General features: G+C 41.6%; 1 protein-coding gene across 1 annotated transcript in view; it reads right to left on the bottom strand.

The window, feature by feature from the left end:
• The window catches only part of WWTR1 (WW domain containing transcription regulator 1), a 135,163-nt gene that overhangs the window by 43,144 nt on the left and 68,853 nt on the right, over positions 1–23,166 (bottom strand). Inside the window, exon 3 of the mRNA XM_007086314.3 lies at positions 11,918–12,054. Coding sequence (XP_007086376.2) covers positions 11,918–12,054 — 137 coding nt within the window. The remainder of the gene's footprint in view (positions 1–11,917; positions 12,055–23,166) is intronic.

Here is a 23,166-nt window from a genome sequence, read left to right as displayed (position 1 = left end):
AACAGAGCTTGTGGGAGGATAAGTGCCTGGTGAAAAATACGCTTTTTGGGTACTGACAACCTTAAATCATTTATTGCACAAGAAAGTAGCGCCCCAATCAAACCCCTCACCGTCACCTCAACACACAAGGTGAATCTGCAGCCATTTACTTATTTAGTTTGATAAAAGCAAACCATTTCAACATTGTATTCTTTAAGGAATTCCTATACTTTACTAACAAACATCCCAAAGAAACTGAAAAAAATGAGGAAATTAAAGGGAGGCACAAAAATTTATATACAGGAGTATTTACTGCAACATCATTTATAATGGTAAAAAAAAAAAAAAAAAAGAATCAACCTGTATGTCTCTCAGCAGAAGAACTGGTTAAATATAGCATAGTCATCTTATAGAATATTGTATAGACATTAACATGATGTAATGGTTTACAAACAGAAATATGCCCAGGTCCATTCATATATATATGGTAAAATCTTGGCTTGTGAGTACTTGTTCTGTCAGTGTTCCATAAGATGAGCAAACATTTCTAATGATTTTTCACTTGATAAATGAGTGATGTCTTGCAATACAAGTAGTAATGTGATACCGAATGTCACAGGATCACAACTGAGTCAATGGTTCTTGAAATTCACCTTGATATACAAGTGTTCTGGATTACAAGCATGTTTCTGGAATGAATTATACTCACAAACCAAGGTTTTACTATATATATGAATTAAACAATGAGAATCCCGTTTGTACCTATCAGAATTATAAAGACTAAAAAAGTCTGATAATGGACATTATGGGCCAGAATAGAGGGAAAGGGGCATTTTGATACTCTGTTGGTAGGGTGTAAATGGGTGTAACCTTTTTGGAGGGAAGTAGAACATCTATTAAAACTTCAAATGCACATAATTTTTGATTTAGGAAGCCCACCTCTGCAAAATTATCTTATTCATAAACAGCATAATTATAAAGGAATTATGTTAATTATGTTAAGCACTGAAGCACTGTTTAGTAACAGTGAACAATTAGAAAAGAATCTAAATATCCAGCATAGGGGACTGTTTAAATAAATTAGGTACATCAATAGTAGAATATTATATATTCCTGGCAAAGAAGGACTACATCTATACATATGAATTTAGAAAGCTCTCTAGGATATATTAAGTTTAAAAAAGACATATACACCCAAGCATACATATGTATGTGGAGTATTTGTAGAACACACAGGAGGCTGGTAGCAATGTTTTCGATGAAGAGAGAAGGGCTGGGGGTCCTGGTGTGAAGGAGACTTACTTCTCATGAATACTCTTTGGAACTGTTTGAATTTTTCGTGTTACTTTTCTAATTAAAACAGCTAATCAAAAAATACTGTAGAAAAATATTAATTGACGGGTGCCTGGGTGGCTCAGTCGGTTGAGCGGCCGACTTCGGCTCAGGTCATGATCTCGCAGTCCGTGAGTTCAAGCCCCGCGTCGGGCTCTGTGCTGACAGCTCAGAGCCTGGAGCCTACTTCAGATACTGTGTCTCCCTCTCTCTGACCCTCCCCCATTCATGCTCTGTCTCTCTCTGTCTCAAAAATAAATAAACATTTAAAAAAAAATTAAAAAAAAAAAAAGAAAAATATTAATTGAAATGGAAAGATGTTCATGATATGTTCAATGAAAACTGGGCTACAAAAAAAGAATATAAAAGACTTTCCAACCTTTTTCGTTCACACTTATATTGAAAAAAAAAAAAAGAGAATACTACATGAGAAAACATTGTGTGATTTTGAATGGTCAGATTACAATGTTTTTTTATTCTTTCAGTTTTTGCTGATCAGCTGTTCTACAATGACCAAAGAGTAATTATATAATATGGGGGAAAGAACACTGTTGAATCTTGTTGCCTCAAATATGTTTAGGATCTCATCTTTTCCTGATTTTTTTTTTTTTAAACCAGGGAAAGGGGGGTGATCTTCCTCTCTTCAACACTTAATGAGAAAAGACCATGAAGGACTTTTGTTTTCTTGGCTTCTTACAGTATTTTGCTGACTTCATCACAGAGAATTATTCGGAGTCAAGCATGGTGGAACAGCTGTCCCTGACCACCAGCAACTGCAAAACACCCAAGGAATAAATTTAGACTTCCAGAAAGGAAGAAGAAATCAATCTTCCAGTTGATGTGGGGTGGGGGAGGTGATGATCACACACAGGCAGGGACATCACCAGGCACCCCAAAGAGGAGATCAAAGAATGCCCAAATGTCACTCAGCACTTACTAATTTGGAACAAGTGGCCAAAGGACAAACCATCCCGGAATCCCTTCGCCTTAAACTTTAACTGGGTGAAATTCCCCACAACAAGGAAGTTCCTGAGGGCAAAAGACTGGAAGCCAGCCAGCAGATACTACAAAAACTGTCAAAATTACTTTTTAAACTCTCAACAAAGACCCACAGCTTGGTGAAAAAATTAGACTTCATTAAAAATAGGTAAATAATGGAGGTAGTACACACAAAGAAGAGACTTCAAAAAAGTTTTCCCTGGCCTTTACCCCCTTCCTAAGAGGTTCTACGTTCCTTTGGGGTAGGAAGTGCCTGCCTCTCTGGAATTTTTCAGGAGTTTAGCCCTACAGAGGTCTGATTTTCTGGTCAACTCTCAGCAAGCAAAGTTTGAGGGGAGCTTACACACTTACTGAGTGAATTTAGACAATACAGTTCAATAAACTGGATCCCAAAGTACAATGTATTCCCTTGTTTTTAAAGTTTACTTGGTGTGATTGGGGTCAAAACTCTCTGGAAAGTGGCTTCAGCATTCCCGTATCCAATGCTCATGTATATACTAACACCAACAAGTGCCAAAATGACAGATGCCAATGCCATAATAAATGTCTATTTTGGACAAAGAACCCAGTCAAAAAGTTGGTGAGCATATTCAGCATTTGTTTCAGATAACTCAAGGTAAAGAATGGATCATTGGAGTGGGTTTCTGCCATTTATTATTATGGCATTCTCCGATCACTATGTTAAAACACACAATTCTCTTGTAGCTCCCCATACCCATACCTGGCTGATGACCAGGGTCATCTGGGCACCTGAAAACAGCACCCATTCCCAGACCCCAATCTACCTCATCTGAAACAGGATTTCCCAGAGGTGGGGGGGCGGGGGGGAGCAGGCATTATTCCAGCAGCAGCCCATGACTGCTTTTTAAGGAGCAATCAGACGACTGGATTCTGAAGACTCCTGTTTAACAATTGCCCCCAAGGGATCTTCCTAGTGCTAGATCTGGATCCCCACTGGGAGAAACACTGATCTTAGAGACTAGGGAATTACTCGTTTGCTAATGACTGACTCCGTCAATTGTAGAACCTTAAGGATTCATGGTTTTGTCTGGATTGCACATGGGTCCTAGAGCCTTCTTCCCAAAACCCCATCCTCCTCTCCCTCTATAAAAAAAGCTCAAGACATCAAATGGTTCTCTTTTTTTTTTGTTTCCTTTAGGCTATTATAAAGGTAATAGAAACACCTTACAGAGAAAATAAAGGGAATCACCCCCAATCAAAAAGGCTTACTATAATCACTACTAACATTCAAAAATACATAATTGATTTACCTAATACATTAACTCTACAAAGTGGTGCACCTGTGATGCATAATGCACTTGGCTAGGGGCTAGAAATACACAGATGGAGAGCAAAGTCTGTGGGAAAGGAGAAACTAAACAGTCTTTTTTTAAAAAAACAAAATTATAGTTCACAATAAACAATTTTTTCTGCTTTATAAAATTAGAGTAAGATAATAGATATAGATAGAATAGATAATAGTAAGATAAGTTCTCCATGTGCCACAGAATCCTTATAACTATTATTTTAATGGTTACAAATACATTTATTTTTGTATTGCAGGCAATTACTTGGGGGTGGCGCTATTATAAATAACACTTCTTTGTGTACACAATTTTCCAAAGTGTTCATCTAAGCATACTACATAGGAATTTTATCTTAGAGAATATTTTCTTAGGGAAAGTGTAGCATCAAACATTTTTCATGGCTCTTGACACTTCTTATCAAAGAGGAGATTTTCTATCTAAATTTCTAAATTTCACATAATAAAATCTACAAGTGTTTATCACCTAATATTTATTTATCCATGAACAATACGGGTTTGAACTGCATAGGCCCACTTACGTGCTGATTTTTTACAATAAAGTACTATAAATGTATTTTCTCTTGTGATTTTCCTAACATTTCCTTTTCTCTAGCTTACTTTATTGTAAGAATACAGTATATAATACATATAACGTATAAAATATGTGTTAGTTGACTGTTTACATTAGCAGTTAAGGCTTTGGGTCAATAGTAAGCTATTAGTAGTTAAGTTTTGGGGGAACCAAAGTTACATGTGGAATTTGGGTCTCCCACCCCACGTTGTTCAAGGGTCAACTGTACTGATCTAAAAAAGAGATTCATCCATATTAAGATAAATGGAATATACATATGGAAACACATTTACATAAGGAAACACATTTCCTTATACACTATTACATCTCACTTTATTGCATAAGAGGAACGGAATTAGTCAATTTAATAATGTTTTTAAGGGTGCCTGGGCGGCTCAGCTGGTTAAGCATCCAACTTCGGCTCAGGTCATGATCTCGTGGTTTGTGAGTTCAAGCCCTAAGTCTGGCTCTGTGCTGACAGCTCAGAGCCTGGAGCCTGCTTTGGATTCTGTGTCTCCCTCTCTCTCCCTGCCCCTCCCCCACTCACTCTCTGTCTCCCTCTCTCTGTCTCAAAAACAAAAACAATTTTTAAAAATTAAAAAAAAAATAGTAATGTTTTAGCCCTCATTTCACATATCTTTAAAAAGCCTAAAAGAAAAAAAAAAAAAAACTGTAATGAATCTCTTTTTGGAAACTCCAAAGAAGAGAAGTCTTCAATAAGGCTGATTAGATAGAGTGAATTTTGACAATTGATGGCTTCCTCCAAATCTAAGACAAAAATAATGATTTCTACGGTCTTTAGATATTTAGAAAACTGCTCCTTCTTTTTTCTAATCAAGAAAAAAAAGCCTTTTTAACCAGAACCCCTTCCCTTTTTCCCCGTGCCCACCAATCTTCCTTCCCCGCCATACATGCCCACTTTCTATCACCACATTCCTACCAATGCCTTATCACTCTACCCCCTCCCATAAAGTGTGAAGGTTTTTCAGTTTGTCTTTGGGTTTGTGTGTATGTGCTTGTGCACACTGGGCTAATTTATGCTGCAGAGACCACAAAGTTCAAAAAGTAGAGGGAATATCAGAGCTGGAAAAATCACAGTAGCCAGATGTGTCTGCCACGAACTTACCACATAAATTAGACTAGAAAAAAAGAAAAAAAAATTGGAAAAAGAACAAAAAAAAAAAGATAGCCTACATATAAATCTCACTTTGAGCAAACCTTAGGATACCTTTCTATGTGGTTTAAACAACACTAGACTTCAGTGTCCCTTAGCTATTTTATTTGCTGATAAAATGTTTTTAAGTGCTTTTATACACTTCCTAGAGGGAAGAATAAGCCAATTTACCAAACTGAGCACAGACAAGATTTTCCATCTTGTCTTGAAAAGCATGCCCTGCAAAAAAGAAAAACACACACATGTGTTTATAATTTGAAGTACAAATCAAGACAGACCAGGAGGACTTAGACTCTGGCCTGGTGAACAGCACATCTTCAAAGAGAGAGTGAGTGAGTGAGTGAGAGAGTGAGTGAGTGTGTGAGTGTGAGTGTGAGTGAGTGAGTGTGTGTGTGTGTGATTTTAAAAATTCCTATAGCATTAAAAATACACTCTGGCTGCACTTTACCAAAAGTTTCTGAACCGGCTAGGGCTGGCAGTCTGGTGAAGTTGTTATACAGTCTTTATTTTTCCTGTTCTGTCTGGGAGGATACTGGCACCCCAGGTCGGGGCCTCACTCCAACAAAGAGGTCTGTTAATGTGTGACAGGAGCCCAGCGCACCATGGTTTATGATCACTAGGATTATCACCAAAAGGGCAAAATTCACTTTCTCTTGGCAGTAATATTTTAAAATACAGGGATATTTTAAGTTGCCTCATGATTCAACTATTTGTGTGCTGAGAAACGGGAAAACCTTGATGCTGGCACACTTGTCGAGGGGGAAATGTCCTTCGCACGGAACTTGAGTGTGCCTGCTCTTCACAAACTCCCTGTTAACAATATGATGGAGAAAGAGACAGGTCACGAGCACATACGCCTCCTCATGTTCCCCCAACTGCTGTCTGGGGTCAACAAAATTATATTTGCAACATGTGAGCAAAAGTGCCCAAACGATCCAAGTTGTGGGAATCGTGGTTGGGTTTTCCTGAGGGAGGAACGGGATGGCTTTGTAACAATGCACACCACAGCCTCTTCCTCAGAGTGCACACGGGCCAGAAAAGTGAGGGAAAATCAGGCTACCGGCTACCAATAACAGTTACAACAACATACTTCTTTGGGGCCTTTCTGTACGTTGAGTACTGAGGTACTCAAGACGACTTGGATGAGGTAGGGATCACAGTAGCTAGGGATGTCTGCTCTCATTATCACCACTTCACAGATAAGGAAAACTCAGACTCAGAGAGGCTGATAAACGAAACTAGTAAATGTCTAACCCAAGAGAGACTCAGTTGGGACTCCACGTTCCTCCCATCAACCACTATACAGAAAGGTCTCCTGCCTCCACTCTACCCCTATCACCGCCCTAACACCCTAACCAGATTTCCTTAGCAGGCCGCATTTTCCCCAAGCCCATTGTCCTATATGTTAGAATAGAAAGGGAGAGTCCTTTTTTTCCTGTTTCATTTCCCCCCCCCCTTCCAAAAAATTTAGTAGGTTTTAATAGGGATTAATGAGAAGAACAACCTATTTAAAAGATGCAAGGTCCTGCCTGGTTTGTGTTATGAAAAAAAATATAATCAACTTTCATATGTATAATCATTTTCTGCCTTCACTGTTACATAAAAGCTGTGATTCTAAGCAAGTTGTGGGCCCCCAAACGATATGGCTTCCACCGAGAGGTAATCTCTCCTCTTTACTCTTTGAAGTTCTCCAAGGTCTTCCTTTCTTCTTCCATTCAGTAGGCATCTCTGGGGACTGAGATGCAAAGGTCACCAAGGTGCTCAGACAGAATCAAATAGGACAAAACCTGACAGGAAACCTGATTTGGCAGATACAAAAACAAAAATCTGAGTTAAAAACTAGACCAAGCCAGAGATGGTTATTTGAAATAAAATGCAGAAAAAGAAAAAGAAAAAGAAAAAGAAAAAGAAAAAGAAAGAAAAATTTTGTCTTTTTTTTTTTCATTTCTCTCCTGCAGAGTCAATTTCATTTTACTTAGGCATTTGAAAAGTCAGTGAGTTTAGATACGTAACAAATCTGCCAGCCTACATAGATGCTTTTTCACTGGATACTGATGCAGCCTGACAAAAGTTTGCTCCATTTTTACAAAGTCACTCAATGCCTTTAAGTGACAGGTTTCTTCTCTACCAATTAAAATATGATTGGACTTGCAAATTACATTTCAGGAATAGATGTACTAAAAAAATAAGATATCCATGGATAAGCTTGGGGGGGGGGTGCTAAAATATTTCCACCAGAGGGTGCTATCCTCACTGAAAGTAATGAACAGTGTTCCTAATTTAAAGCACTTTATACTCTAACTCGCCCAAAATAAATCTTTTGTTTCTCGTGAGCTTTTATGATGAACAATGAAATTATCTTCAACTCTAACATCCTAAAATTGAATAAAGTAGAAAATAAAAGTTTTCCTTCCACAAAGAATAATGTTAGTAATAAGAATAAAATAATTATAGCTTGTTATGTCCCAGGCACCACATCTAAGCACTTTACACATATAAACTCATATAATCTCTTCATACTGTGATAATAATCCTCATTTTACATATAAGGAAACTAAGGCAAAATTAAGTAATTTCATAGGGTCATGAAGCTAGTAATGGGCAGAGCCATGTATCAAATTCTAACAGTCTGATTCCCAAATCCATATACCTAAACTACAGTAAAACAGAATCCCAATAAAAGGAGATTTATTGGGGCGCCTGGGTGGCTCGGTCGGTTAAGCGTCCGACTTCGGCTCAGGTCATGATCTCACGGTCCGTGAGTTCGAGCCCCGCGTCGGGCTCTGTGCTGACGGCTCAGAGCCTGGAGCCTGTTTCAGATTCTGTGTCTCCCTCTCTCTGACCCTCCCCTGTTCATGCTCGGTCTCTCTCTGTCTCAAAAATAAATAAATGTTAAAAAAAAAAATTAAAAAAAAAAAAAGGAGATTTATTTCTGAATGTATTAAGCAATACCAAAGCTTATATCACAGTTCTAGAAATGTGTAAAATTATCTTATAAAAGGTACTAATTTTATCATCTCATAATAATATTAACTATATTTTGACATTTTCATACATACATAAATACCTCCCTATAAAGGAGACACACCAATTAAGTTCACTTAGCTGTTAGTTACATTATATTGACAAGACCAAATTTCTAGATTCAAAAAGTAGAAGGATTTGCTCTTTATATTTTTTAAACACTGATAATGAAGAGTATGAACTACGGATAGAGCTATAGCTTGAAATAACATATTCTGAGTAAATCACTTATTATTAAGACCACATTATGACTCTGTAAATTATCCCCAGTCTTTGGTGCTCACTTGGCATTCCCTGTTATATTTCTTTTTTTTTTTTTACATTTATTTATTTTTGAGAGACAGAGAGAGACAGAGAGTGAGCAAGGGAGGGGCAGAGAGAGAGAGAGAGAGACACAGAATCCGAAGCAGGCTCCAGGCTCCGAACTGTCAGCACAGAGCCCGACAAGGGGCTTGAACCCACGAACTGTGAGATCATGACCTGAGCCGAAGTCGGACGTTCAACCGACTGAACCACCCAGGCGCCCCCCTGTTATATTTCTATCCTTAGGATGTGTCTGTGATTCGGTGTGGGCTAGCAACACACTGTGTAATGGACAAATATTTAAATATTATTAGGAAAAAAACCCAGAATGTGTGTCTTGAGAAATTTACTGCTTCGATTTATTAGAAATCTGGAAACTAAGGTATTTTAACTCAGGAATAGGTAAACATGTTTCCCACATTCAGATTACAATTTGTTTAGATATACTTTACTAACCAATTGTGCTTCTGTGAGGAAAGGGGTGGCTCAGGTGCACAGGTTGACCCACATGTGCCTTCATTGTTAAACAGTTTCAAGCATTCAAGTTCCTTTTAATTAGTCCACTTTCTACGTGTTGCACAATTTTTTAAAATGAAGACAAGTACCACATAAACAGGGATATTCATTCCAGTATTGTGCAACACACAATAGTGACAACCTAAATATCCATCAGATGGGGGTGCCAGGTGTATGAATATGTGGGACTACTAGGAAATCTTTTAAAAGAAGGCAACTCTGTATGTACAGATATGGAAGCAGAAAAGGCAAGGTGAAGAACAGTAGGTATAATACACTAGCATTCATGTGAAGAAACACATACCCATGACTGGAAGCACTGGAAGACTCCAGGACTAAGGAATGGGGATTCAGGGGGCATCGGAGTGACTCAGTCAGTTAAACATCTGGCTCTGGATTTCGGCTCAGGTCATGATCTCATGGTTCATGAGTTCAAGCCCCACATCGGGCTTTGTGGTGACAGTGCAGGGTCTGCTTTGGATTCTCACTCTCCCACCGTCTCTCTGCCCCTCCCCTGCTCATGCACGTGCACTCTCTCTCAAAATAAATAAACTTTAAAAAAAAGGAATGGGGACCTGAGAAAAGTTTACTTTGTGAACAGTGCTTTGAAAAAGTGTTTGAATTTTTGTAACCAAGTCCATGAAAGATTTTTTCCAATTATAATACATTACAAAATTAAAGTTAATACTTTAATAATCAGTCTTTAGAATTTTTCATGAAAGCTAGATGGCTAAAAGAAAGACTGAAACTAGTCTAATGCTACCTAATTTGTGGTTTCTTTACTATACTTGCAACTGCTTTCTATTTGAGCTCTTATATATTGGGGACAAATGACTCATGGGAAGTTTTGGTTTACCACTGTTGGTAGAAGCATTTGTACCATTTTCCTTGATCTGCCCTTTAGATACGGGACACAACAGAAGTTATTCCAAGTCATTTGCTTTTTGGATATATTTTACATCTGCAAGCTTTAAATGGTAGATCCAGACTTCCTGGCAGAACAGACAATATATTTACTTGAAGCTAACTCGGGTTTACTTGAGTTCATACTCACTTTGGCTAAGTCACAGTATGAAGGAAGGTGTCTGGGAATAATGCTCCCTTTTTTATCCTGTTCATTCCTAAAAAATCCAGCAAGAGCCTCTTTTCACGCTAAAATTAACTATTCTGTGTACAAAGCAGTATCTGGATACCGGATCTTAAATGGAAAAGTTATCTGAAAATGGCATCATCTTTTATAAGACTTTAAAAGTATCCTCTTATTTTTAGCCTTTGGAAGCAGGGAAAATGCCTACCACAGAAGCTAATTAGTTATGTTGCTGCTGTGTATTCATTCACATCTGATTATCTCTAGTGGGAAGAATTCTAGTTCTAAGGTAAAGGCAATTAGCAGAAAATAATCTTTTCTCAATTCTAAAATCATACTTAAGCATTTTTTTTAAAAGAGAGAGAGACAGAGCTCTCACACAAGCAGGGAAGGGACAGAGAGGGAGAGAAAGAGAGACTTTTTTTTAATGTTTATTTATTTATTTTGAGAGAGAGAGGGAATCTTTTTTTTTTTTAATTTTTTTTAAAGTTTATTTTTGAGAGAGAGAGAGAGAGAGCAGGGGCAGGGAAAAGAGAGAGGGAGACACAGAATCTGAAGCAGGCTCCAGGCTCCAAGCTGTCAGCACAGAGCCTGACGTGGGGCTCAAACCCACAAACCGCGAGATCATGACCTGAGCCAAAGTCGGACGTTCAACTGACCTGAGCCACCCAGGTGCCCGGAGAGAGAAGCTTTTTTAATGCATTATTATTTTGTTTAATATTTATTTTATTTTTGAGAGGGAGGGGAGGGGCAGGGAAGGGGGACAGAGGATCCAAAGCAGGCTCTGTGCTAGCAGCAGAGAGCCCAATGCAGGGCTCAAACCCACAAACTGTGAGATCATGACTTCGACTGAAGTCAGATGCTTAACTGAGCCACCCAGGTGCCAAGAGAGACAGACAGAGAGAGAGAAAGAGAGAAAGGGAATGAATCTTAAGCAGGCTCCACGCTCAGCACAGGGCCCAATGCACAACCCTGGGATCAAGACTTGAGCTGAAATCAAAGAGTCAGACACTCAAGTGAGCCACCCAGGCGCCACTACATTTAAGCATTCTAAATGAAGTCAAGGGTGAGCTGCATTGTCCTGGGGCAGGTGTCTTGAGAAGCCACCTGCAAATCACATAAAGGCTAAATGCACTCTAAAGTCAGAGCAGCCTCAGTTGAAACTCCAGACCCTGCCATCCATCCTGTGAGTTTAATTTGATAAGGCATGAAAGCACCAAGCCTGATGTCAATCACACGTTATGCAAAATAATTATAATAAAAGAAGGAAGGAAAGGGATTAGAGGCCAGAATTGTACCTTTGGCAGTCTTCAGGGACCAAATTCACAGAATGGGGGTATGTACCCGACTTGGATGAATGAGAGGAGGCCTAAGTAATTTTTCAAAAAACTCCAGTAAAGACAATTGAAAGAGATGCCGTAACCTTAGCATAAACCTAGGTAGCAAGAGTGTGAGGTGGTAGAAAAGGGGCCAGGAAGGAAGGCAAAGGTGGTGGCAGTGTAATGCACCCAAGAGCTATCTGGGGTGCATGAGGAGGCACTGAGACAACCAGAGCTGCTTCTGAGCTCCAGAGCCCCTTGGTTAAACACTTGTTCATTCACCTCCAGGTGAAAGCTTTAGGCTTACCGAGATTTGGCTGAGACACGGCCATGGACCTCTGGGGTGCTGGGGTGGGAGTGGCAGCAGGGTGGAGGTTCATCGGATTCAGGGACTGATTCATCGCCTTCCTAGGGTCTTGCCACGTGGTGATTTTTTCTATGTGACTAAAAGAAGGAAAACAATGATCTTTTTAATTGCCAGCACGATCATCATTATCACCATCACCAACAACAGCACAAGAGTTAAATGACGCCGGCTCTTCTTCCCTTAGGATCTGCTTACAGATGGCTGACACATTGTGTTTGTTTTCATCCAAGGTCACGCGTGCCCACATACCCCTCCATCCAAGGGCCCCATTGGGGATCTTGCAGGGAACTCTCTGAATACGAGCCCATGACTTAGCTGTCCTAGCTGCCCCTACATGCAAAAACCCTCGAAAAGGCTTTCTGCCTCACCAGTGTATCCTGTCCCAGCCAAGGATCCTTCGGTCCTCAGCTCCTCAGGTGCTTCCCCGCCATTCAATCACAGGGATGCCATGGTGTGAACTCCTCTCCCAAAGCAAGACCGGGCCCTCCCGCCCCGCCAAGCCTCCCACGCTCCCGGGCTCAAGTAATTGACATAATGAGGACACCTCTGTCAGTACCAGCCAAAGACAGAACTCTTGAAACCAACCTCATAAATATGACACTACTGAGCTCTTATTAAGAGCAAGGAAGGCACTGTGAGGTCCAAGCAGGTGATACATAAAACCCCCAAGAAGCTTATGTTCTACTAAGTAAAGTTAACAACTGTTTAGCTAGAGGACAGGGTAGCAGGAATTAAGTGTAGGAAGACCAGCAAGTGCCAGATTATGGAGAAGCCCAAATGTCAAAGCATGAAGGTTTCTGAGGGAAAAGACATGATTAGACTTTTGGTCATACACAACTTCCAGTATTTATATTGTGACTTAATCTCAGAGAAACTGGTACAACATAAGCTGCTGCCTAGAGTTTCCATATGTTCTTAGAAAGAGGGACAAGACCTCCAGCTTTGTCTGCCTCCTCCCAAACCACAACGTAAGTCATTCTTGGTAACTTACGTGCCCTACCGCACACCATCACCATCATCTCTTTTTTTTTTCCCTGAAGTTTATTTATTTTGAGAGAGAGAGAAAGAGAGAGAGAGAGAGAGAGGGCATGCGCACATAAGCAGGGGAGGAGAGGAGGGAGAGAGAGAATCCCAAGCAGGCTCCACATTGTCAGTGCAGAGCCTGATGCGGGAGTCAAACTCAGGGAATCGTAAGAATATAACCTAAGCCAAAATCAAGAGTCAGATGCTGAACCAACTAAGTCCCTGGTGCCCCCAAAAACTTTTTTGAGATTTCATTATATTTTTCTTTTAAAGATGAGCATATTCATCTCGCACTGTAACTTTGTTTTACGAATTGTATCAGAGTGCTTTTTATATATTGATGAAAGACCACAAAAGCTGACCGCAAAAACCAAACGTCAGCCTTTTGTTCTATGCCTTGCAACTAGGTTTACCTCTCCTAAACTATTTGTCTAGGCCAACCCCCACACACTAGGGACCTTCCCAGATCCACCTGAAAAGAAGCATGATTGTCCTTTCATTAAACACACCTTAATTTTGAATGACAATGGCCTCCTTTGAATCTTTAGCAACGCAAACCACTATTACTATCATTCAATTTAATCCCAAATCACTGTAATACCTGGCCCTGGAGTTTTATTTGTCTCTTCTCTGGCGTGTTTCCTCACATCTGAATGCTGCTAAATGAATGCTGCTAAAATTCCTCTTCAGACTTCTTTATCCTAGACAGCAAGTTATTGCCATGGGGAACTCATCCACTGCCTGAGTGAAAGCTTGGATGTTTTCCCAAGAAGGCCTTTAAATGAGTGTGATTTAAAAAAATATAAAAGTCAGGCTTGATATAAAGGAAGCAAAATTAAGTTTAACTGTTGAGTTTCCATACTGTAAAAGCCATCGACAGTTTTCAAAAATATAATAAAAAATGTGGGGCGCCTGGGTGGCTCAGTCGGTTGAGTGTCTGACTTCAGCCCAGGTCATGATCTCGCGGTCCGTGAGTTCGAGCCCCGTGACAGGCTCTGTGCTGACAGCTCGGAGCCTGGAGTCTGTTTCAGATTCTGTGTCTCCCTCTCTCCGACCCTCCCCTGTTCATGCTCTGTCTCTGTCTCAAAAATAAATAAACATTTAAATAAAAATTTTTTAAATGAACTAGGAGAAATAAAAATTTTAAAACCAAGACTGTCTTGTTAAGAAGAACACAAGTGGGGGGGGGGGGCAGGACCTAAATAAAGAAATGAGAATCACTTACTCCAGCGCAAAAAGACGATAAAGGAAAGAAACAATGGTCTCATTTATACCTTCAGTTTAAGAATTGTAATTCTGTGAAAGCTTTCATAAAATCCTTTTGTCAACTTTTGGTCAAGTGGAAACTCATAACCAGCCTCAGGGGATTTGTCATAGTCGTTTCAGAGTGAGGAACCAATTGATGAGGATGTCAGAGTTGAGTAAACTCCCTTTAGCCAAGTAATTAGAGCCAAGAAACCCTTTGACTAACCATCCCTTCAGGACCCACACTATTAAAACATGTTTTCCAAGGTAGGTATGCCCTGCATACTTTCCACAATGGCACCAGAAGGAAAGGAATTCTTCTCTCTCTTATGAGCCCTTCTCAGACCCCCCTGAGACCATGGGTCCTGGTGCTGTGCCAGAAGCAGCATGAGCACGGCCACGGTGAGACAGAGTGACGCAGTGGAAGACACTTAAGGACACTGCTGGGGATAGTGGTAGGAATGACACAGGAGCTGGAACGACGCATTCCCAAAGGCTGGTCCCCACTCTTCTTTCCCATCCTGAACCAGTGGGCTGTGGCCCCCAAAACTGGGGAGAGCAGAAAGGCCCACAGCTAAGTGGTAAAAACGAGCCCAGCTTGTCGAAGGACTGCCACCACAGCAGGCTGGCCTCCACCGCCTGGGACAGAGTGCTGGGGCTTTCTGGGAGGGCACTCTGGCCCCATCCCAGAGAGGTCTGACGCCAACGAGGCACAACTCAAACGTGGCTTCAAGTCCGAGAACTCCCCCAGGGCCGTGGGAGCCTCCTCAGCCCACCCTTCCAACCCCATACCCAGCCAACGCTTTTAAAGGAGTTTTGTTCCCAGCAGATTTGTTAATTAAAAGTGTCACTCACAGTATTCCCCAAAGACTAGAGTACAAGAGGGAGTCTTTCTTAAGTGAGCAGTTCTCATTGCTCAGAAACCACTCTGAGAAGAAAGCCACTCGAATTCCCAGCCTCTGCAGACCCACCAGTCGACCCGACGTCAGCTTTGCTTTAAGGCTCGGCTTCTATGAAGTCCAGGGTGGCTCCCAGTCTGAATGCCAAAAGCAAGAGCATTGCTCACAAGAACTTAATGCATTGCTGATGATTTGATTTGAAAGCTAAATTCTGCTATTGTTCAAAACGTTTAGCTCCTGTCACCCTGTTCCCGAACGCAGGCTAAGCCACTGGCTCTTTCACACTGCTGTCTCATCTCCGCTCCCTCTGAGTTACTGACTCATTTCCTTTCTCGAATTTCTCAGTGTAACCTTACTGTCTGCCAGGACCCACAGTTTAGGATTAATCCCGACTTCCCTGCTACTCCCACCTCTTTCCTGATTTCATTCCTCCCTTGCTGCCCAGTCCTATTCAACCAAATGTCTCTGCTGTTTTTAAAAGCCCAATTTCTCCTGAAATTTACATATATGTTCAATCTGCTTATATATGTGTGTCCAATGAATACATATTCTGTACAGTTCTCATATTTTAAAAAATGGAACAAAAAAGGAAAAAAGGTATCAAACTATTTACGGGTATACATACAAGTTATAGGCCCACGGGTGCTTTTTTTCCTTACCAAACTCTCCTGTACTTTCCAGGTTTTTAACAGTGGCCATGCATTGTTTTCGTAAGCAGTAAAAACAAAAATAACCATGAAGGCACAACATGACAAAAAGGAAAATGACGCATGGGCATGCAGGTCACAGGGTACTAAAATGTTATTAAAGATAAACTGTAGATTTGGCTCATAATTGTTGGGTGGCCAAAGGAAGAATGAGGGAAATGGAATTAATCACCTGGCCCCATGTTGTTTACCAAGAAAAAAAATGCCAGTTCCTAAGGATAAGGAAAACTTTTCCCCACACCATAAGGTCTTTTTCCTGGGCAAAAAAAACAAAAACAAAAACAAAAAAAAAACCTCCTGTAATTCACAAAAGACCCTGGCCCCGGGGGCGGGGCTATAACAAAGATAAGAGGAGTGGCCTTCCCTTCCCAGACAGTCTTTCACAGTCGCGGGAAGAACAAACCAACTTCTCACCTCCAACGACATCAGGAGTCTCTCCTTAGAGAAGCATCCAGGTCCAAAAAGAGCTTCGGTGTTGGGGACTGGAGCTTGTGTTCAGGGGCAAGAAGGTCAGCGCTTCTCTGAGAAGACGTTTGGCTGGAAACAGTAGTTTATGGAAAGCTATGTTTTGTGAAATAATTTTTCCTTCTTGAATTAATATGTTGCTCAACAGAGATGCAAGTTCAGAAAGCCATTTTATTTATTACGGAAATTCTGTGTTTGAGGTTGAAATGTCACTGAAATGAGCAGAAGAGGCAGCTTCACCTCCCAATGTCCCTCCACTCACCGCCTGGTCCCTCCCATCGGCCTGCAGGGGATCTTTAACTTAGCTCCTATTTCCTCCTTCCAGGCTCCTGCATGACCTTTCACCTTGATGAGCACAAGGGTGCTTGATGAGCCTCCAGGCTTCCCTTCCTCCGTCTTTCTGGTTTTCCTCTGCCCTTCATCCCTTCCCCCACCCTCTCAATCAGATAATCCACTCTCCATCCCACCTCTAGACTCCTATCCCCAGGACAGCTGGGATCCAAGTCACTTCTTGGTCTCACTGCCTGTGAAATAAAAGTACTACTCGTGTAGGCATCTTCCAGAAAGAAGACCTACTGGTGCGACACTGTTCTGGAAAGATCAAAGTCTTGGCATCACACATATCTGAGTTTATTGGGGTTTTTTTTTAATATTTATTTTGGGGGGAGGCTTGGGGCGGAGGGGGGTGGAGAGGAGGAGGGACAGAGGATCCGAAGGCGGTCTGCCCTGATAGAAGAGAGCCAGATGCGGGACTCGGGACTCGAATCCATAAACCGCAAGATCATGATCTGAGGCGAAGTCGGATGCTCAACCGAATGAACCCCCCAGGCGCCCTTCACATATCTGAGTTTTAAGGCTACTCTGATCTGTGTGACCTAGTTGGACAAGCCACTTCACTCATCCTGGTCTCAGCACCCAGATCCAGGAGATGGGAGTAAAAGAAGTTAACAAACACACCAGTTCCTTGTTGCAGGGTGAAATAGGTCTGTTCAGGAAAACTAATGACAGCCAAAGTCACCTGCAGATTTCATGGCCAGTTCACTGGGCTTTCCAAGCTCACCTCCTTAGCAGTGAATGCATGGAAGGTAGTAGCTCTGGCCTCAAGCCCAAAGCTCACAACATAGGTTCAAGTTTACTCAACAAGCTTAGATTGTACACCTATTGTGCACTATGCACTAGGAAGGTATAAAAATAAAAGGCATTTTGTAAATATAAAACCCTGACTAGCAGCAGAACCATTAAAGGCAATGATAAAATCTTATCTGTAAAAATAGAACCCACCAGCTTCTTACAGCCCAGGACAAGGCCTGGTGCTTTTAGATGAATTTATCCTCCAGTCCATGACCTATTACATTAACTTTATGGAAGGAAGCCACACAACAAAGACTTTCTGAAATAGAGAAGGTCTATGTAATACATTTTGTATTGCTGGAAGCATACAAAGATATAAAAATAGAAAGGATCCTGAGTGCTTGATTTTGAAAGAATTTAGAGTCCTTCACAACATAAGCCGCTTGCCTATTTCTATGGGCAAAGTTTTCATCTTTAAATCTAAGTGCTTTGCCTTTTTACTCCCCCTCCTCTCCACCGTCAAGGCTTTAATATGTTAGAGTTTCACATTAGTGTCACACATTACTCAGGGCTCCCTGCAATCAACAGACCTGTTAGGACAGGACTTAGAAGTAGCCTCCAACCTGCCTCTTCTTTTCCGCCACAAACTAGCTAGGCAGTTAAAGAAAACCACACCAATGAAATGCGAATTTAAAGGCAGCCTGGGGTCATAAAACCAAGGCTGACTGGTTCAAAACTCAGTTCACACTCAGTGCCACTTGGATCCAGTCCCCTGACAATCCCAGGCTCTCTTCAACTTCTCTCTTGACTCTCTCTTCTTGGGGTGCCAATATTTCTTTTCCAATGGAACATAAGCTCTTTTGATGACAGAAATGACCCTATGGGGCATAGCAAAGTACTCTCTCTGCACATAGTAAGCATCTGCAAAACAATTCCCTTGCAACCCCCATAATATTCACAAGCCCAATTTAGGGCATAAGTAAATTGTCTTATATTTTTAAATCAGACATTATATACATTTTTTTAATTTAAGAGACCAGTTTACCTACCATCCTGTTAACATTATAGCAAATGTACATACACTGAAGATTAAGTGCTTAAAAAGTGCTAAATGAACTTTGCAACTTGCTTGTTGTGAACCAGTTCAATTAAACCCACCCTTGTTAAAAATGGAAATTGAAACAGATTTGCGTGAGGTTGATAATTTCCCAGACAGAGCTTGCCAAGTAAGTTTGACCCACTGTCAGCAGACAACAAATGCTATGCCAATGCTTAATCCTGTACCAGATGGCAAGACTTGTCCGAGACTCACATTAAAGTTCTGAAACGTTCCCCAGTTAGAATTAAAATACAAATATGCAAAAGCGGTTTACTTTTTTTGTTGTATTTCAGGGATAAATGCTGCCTGCGTTTCAATTACATTAAACATGCTGGCAGTGTGTTCTTATTTAAATTTCCAGACCTAGGAAATGACACATCATATCTTACTCATATCTTGCATTTCTTTGAGTGGCGCCTTTTGTTTTGTTTTGTTTTTTGCCAGTGGTACTTAGTTCTTCCAACTGACATCAGAGGTGGGTCTTAACCACAAGAACAAAGACAGCTGGCATACACACACCCTAATTCTCCCAAGCCCAGACGTACACTCTCCCCAGTACTCCCTCTGCTGTCCCCTAAAACCAGAACATAGAGGAAACTGATCACAGTATGAACCCCAAAGCTGGGGGGAGCCTCATAGCAGGGGTAGCCCCACAGCAAGGGGAGCTCCCATAGTTGTGCTCACAGCCCACGTCTAAATCGGCAACCCAACCTGATTAATAGCCATTCAGTAAACTGTTCCCATCTGCTTAACCCTATCAGTCCAGCTGGATAATGGACAGTAGGCTTTTGAACTACAATACATGGACAATCAGAAATAAAGTGTTGGCTCTTTACCTGGTTGAATAGATGTTTTACTTTATTTCCAAAGCCATCAACCTCCTTCCCACATTTTCATCCTTCCTATTGTCACCCTAACCGATGATTCTTTGTCCCAAAGCAGCTTTCACAACACTATACTTGGCTACAATTCTTTTTCTGTTCTGCCCGAATCCTAAGCGGTACCCTCTCGCTAGTCTGACGCATTACATTAGAATAAAAGATACAAAGAGGTGAAAGTCAGGCTGCAAAGGTACATGGCTGACACATCCATTAGCAAAGCATTCGCACCATTCACAGATTAAATCCCAAAGCCATGAAAACTGCCTCATGTCATACAATAAAAGTGACTGTTCACATAATAGAAGTGTGCTTAATGAGAAAGCTCATCCTTCTTTGAAACCACAAGGAATTTATACTTGAAAGGTTCTGGTCAGATTTTCACTTAGGCAGCTCATCAAACATAGCTGTATAGTCTATGACATAGGAATGATAATTCATACATGAATGGGGGATTTTTTAGGATCCTCTAATAAAAGATGATACAAGACCAGCAGCATTATTTTGGTGCCTGTTTCCGGTCTCTACCATTCACTTGCCAAACATTTCAGAGTCCCCTGGAATTCTGAATGAATGGCAGCGATTGTATTTTTAACTACCAGGCTCTAATCCTCGACTTCCATCACAGCCATGCCAAGAAGCCTCCCCTTGTTTAAATTAGCAGCAGTAGTAGCCGCAGCAGCGTGGAAGGTCTCCTGGCACTTCCGCCACAGCCAGCTGTGGTGATCTATCTACTCAAATCCTTTTCCCCGAGCACCACAGACTTTTCCGCAGACTCATTCCCGAACCTGCTCCGTCAGGGCAGAGGCTGAGTCAAGGCCAGCTGCTGCCAGCCCGAGGCACAGTGTGAGCCCACTCGAGGCTGTAATACCCGTGGTTCCTACAGGGCTCTACTTACCCAGTGTGTTGTTGCTGGGGTGGGAAAGGAGGGGACACTGTGAATGTGGAGAAAACCACTTCGGGAAGCCGGTGACTCACCAACACAACCCCAAGGTGTGATTCACTGACCACCTCACTTCAGACGGTGAGCCCTTGTGTTAGAGGCACCCGACATCGCCACTGAGGTCCCCAACATCACCCAACATGGGCAGACCTAACTCCCCACCCCCCCTGCAAACTGAGCCAAACTCTTGCTTAGCCTTATTTTCCCTATTCCCTAAAAAAGCAGAAGGAACAGAAGGACTGGGTTTTTGTTTGTTTGTTTGCTGTAGGCCAAGAGCGCTACTAAAGAACTTTTGGCTGTAATGCAATTTTATTATTAACACTTAGCATTTTTTCCTCTTCTCACACAGGATCAATAGTGCTATTAAGAGATTTATAAATCACATTAAATTTCTTCCGTTGAAACCAAACAACAACGTAAGAGTTTATTTCACTGTTTTATTATTTCCAGATATCAAGTATAAAATATGTACTTGTACATATTTTCCCACTTTCTCCTTCACAAACAAAAACACGGGATGGGAATGAGGAGAAGTGGAGAAAAGATGAGGTTCTTTATGAACGGTGAATTCTAGAATTATCAACAGGCCGTGAGGAATGCATTCACCCATTTATCCGTTTGACAATCATTTACAAAGGGGCCGTATCTTCCATGAGGACTCAGTCCCAAAATCAGTTTTGGGAAATGTGGGGTGTAGTGAAAATTACAACTGCAAATGCTTTCAGGGCCTATAATGTACAGTCTACTAGGCGTTCTGTACGTTAGACTGTCGATCAGTAAGCCCAAGGCAGCCAGTCCCTTCTAGTGTTAAGACAGATTAGTTACTGTTTCTACCGCCAAGCTCCAGATGAAGTGATGCTGTCCCCAAATACTTATGCTGGGATGTGCTAGGTGTGTAGTGTTGAATTCATGCCACCTGAACAGGCATACAGTCCTAAGTACCTGTGTTGTCTTTTGCTCCAAGAAGGACGTATCAGAAGATGACCCAGAGTGAGCCTTCGGAGCTGGCAATCAAAATGGTGGGGAGGTAGCGGCAAAGAAATAATGAATGGCGTGGAGGCTAACAGAGCACAAGTCTTATTTTTGTTGTAATTCTAAATTGTCCAGAGCCCGACACTCTAGCTTGGTAGCTATGTGTTAGGTCTGCTCCCCCTTATCAACTGTGTCTGACATCTGGGAAGCAGCTTTTACCCTCACGATCATTTTTTAAAAGAAGTTTGTTTTTAAGCCACGGAACTACTTTAAATTCTAAAATACTTTTGAAAATTGTTTTTCCAGGCTCTCCGTGCCCAATACGTTTCAACGTGTTGTTTTTCCAGTTGTTCTTCCGGTGTGTCTTCTTCATTGACACACAGCTTACCCGCTCTGAACCCTCTCCGAACATAAACCAGCCCAACTAAACTCAGGATATGCCCTCCTTTCTCTGCCTTCCAATGGGGCCAACTGAATTAAATGTCACTTGCCCCAAAGAAGAGGCCAAAGCCTCCCTAAAAACCAAAAATTCTTCTGGATTCTTCTGGCTTCACTTCCATTCATGTGAAGAGATTCCATTCCTTTTCATTGGCTTTGTTTTCCCCAATTATGAGAAGAGGATGAGCCACACGTCCTCTGGTCACCGGAGCCACTTTCTGCACATGGTTGAAAGACATGACCCAGCTGGCACTAGCAATGAGACTGACAAGAACCCCAACGCTCGTCTGGAGAATGACTGCAGGTGTTTTTCAGAGCCAGCGTCCCATTTTGCAAGAAATGATCTGGACGATCGGAGACAAAAACGGAGGCATTAGGGAGCCTGGGTGGCTCCGTCGGTTGAGCGTCCGACTTCAGCTCAGGTCATGATCTCATGGTTTGTGAGTTCGAGCCCTGTGCCGGGCTCTGTGGTGACAGCTCGGAGCCTGGAGCCTGCTTCAGATTCTGTGTCTCCCTCGCTCTCTACCCCTCCCCCACTCATGCTCTCTCTCTGTAAAAAATAAATAAATGTTAAAAAAAAAAAACTAAAAAAAAAAAAACTGAGGCATTAACAGGGATTGAGTGAAACACTGGAGGCGGGAGGGGAGAGGACTACTGGGGACCTAGATAATCACCAGGCAACACTGCTTATGTTTTGTGTTTTAAACCCAGCCCACATACCTTTTTACATGTATTTTTTGGCATCTTTGGTTGAAAATATCACCCAAGTGAGCAAGGGTGTTTCCCCGGTATGTTTTTGAACTTGGCCTCTGCTATGAACCAGTTAAGAGAACACTGTAACTTCACCTAGCGTGTCCAGGCCTCAGTGTCCTCCACTGTAAAATGGGCATAAAAACATCCTTTTCATGAAGTTGTTTTGAGTATGTCACCAAATAACAAAAGCAAAGCACCTGCACAGTGCCAGACATACATGTGACATTGTGAATATTAATTCCTCCTTTATCCCTGTGTAAATCTATCCCAATGGTTTAAAGGGATCTGAGGAATTCAAATTCAAACCCAGCAAACACACGATGGTACAATGAACCCAAGGAAATGACGGCAGTAATGGTGGGTATCAATCCACTGCAAAAACTGCAGATATACTTGATTTCCCACAGATCGGCTTAGTAACAACTAATTTAGAGAAGAAACATTCTCAAACCACAAATGAACTAGGTGACCACCAGCCCCTCAGGTGGTTCCTGCACCTCCTTTTGTTTTGCCTTGGGTTTTTTTGTTTGTCTGTCTGTTTTGCATGTAATAATATCAACTCTCAGATCCAGGGTAAGAAAAGGCCGAAGCTGCTTTGTGTTCTTTTCAGGGAGGAGCTTCTGGTGGTGAGGAACATCCCCTGTCAGCATGAGACCTTCTGCCCTCGGGGAAAGTAGAAAGGGATTTTAGTTGGAA

This window comes from Panthera tigris, chromosome C2 (genome assembly GCF_018350195.1).
Source record: "Panthera tigris isolate Pti1 chromosome C2, P.tigris_Pti1_mat1.1, whole genome shotgun sequence".
NCBI lineage: Eukaryota > Metazoa > Chordata > Mammalia > Carnivora > Felidae > Panthera > Panthera tigris.
The sequence above is the reverse complement of the archived record's forward strand: the minus strand, read 5'-3'. Positions and strand labels throughout refer to the sequence as shown.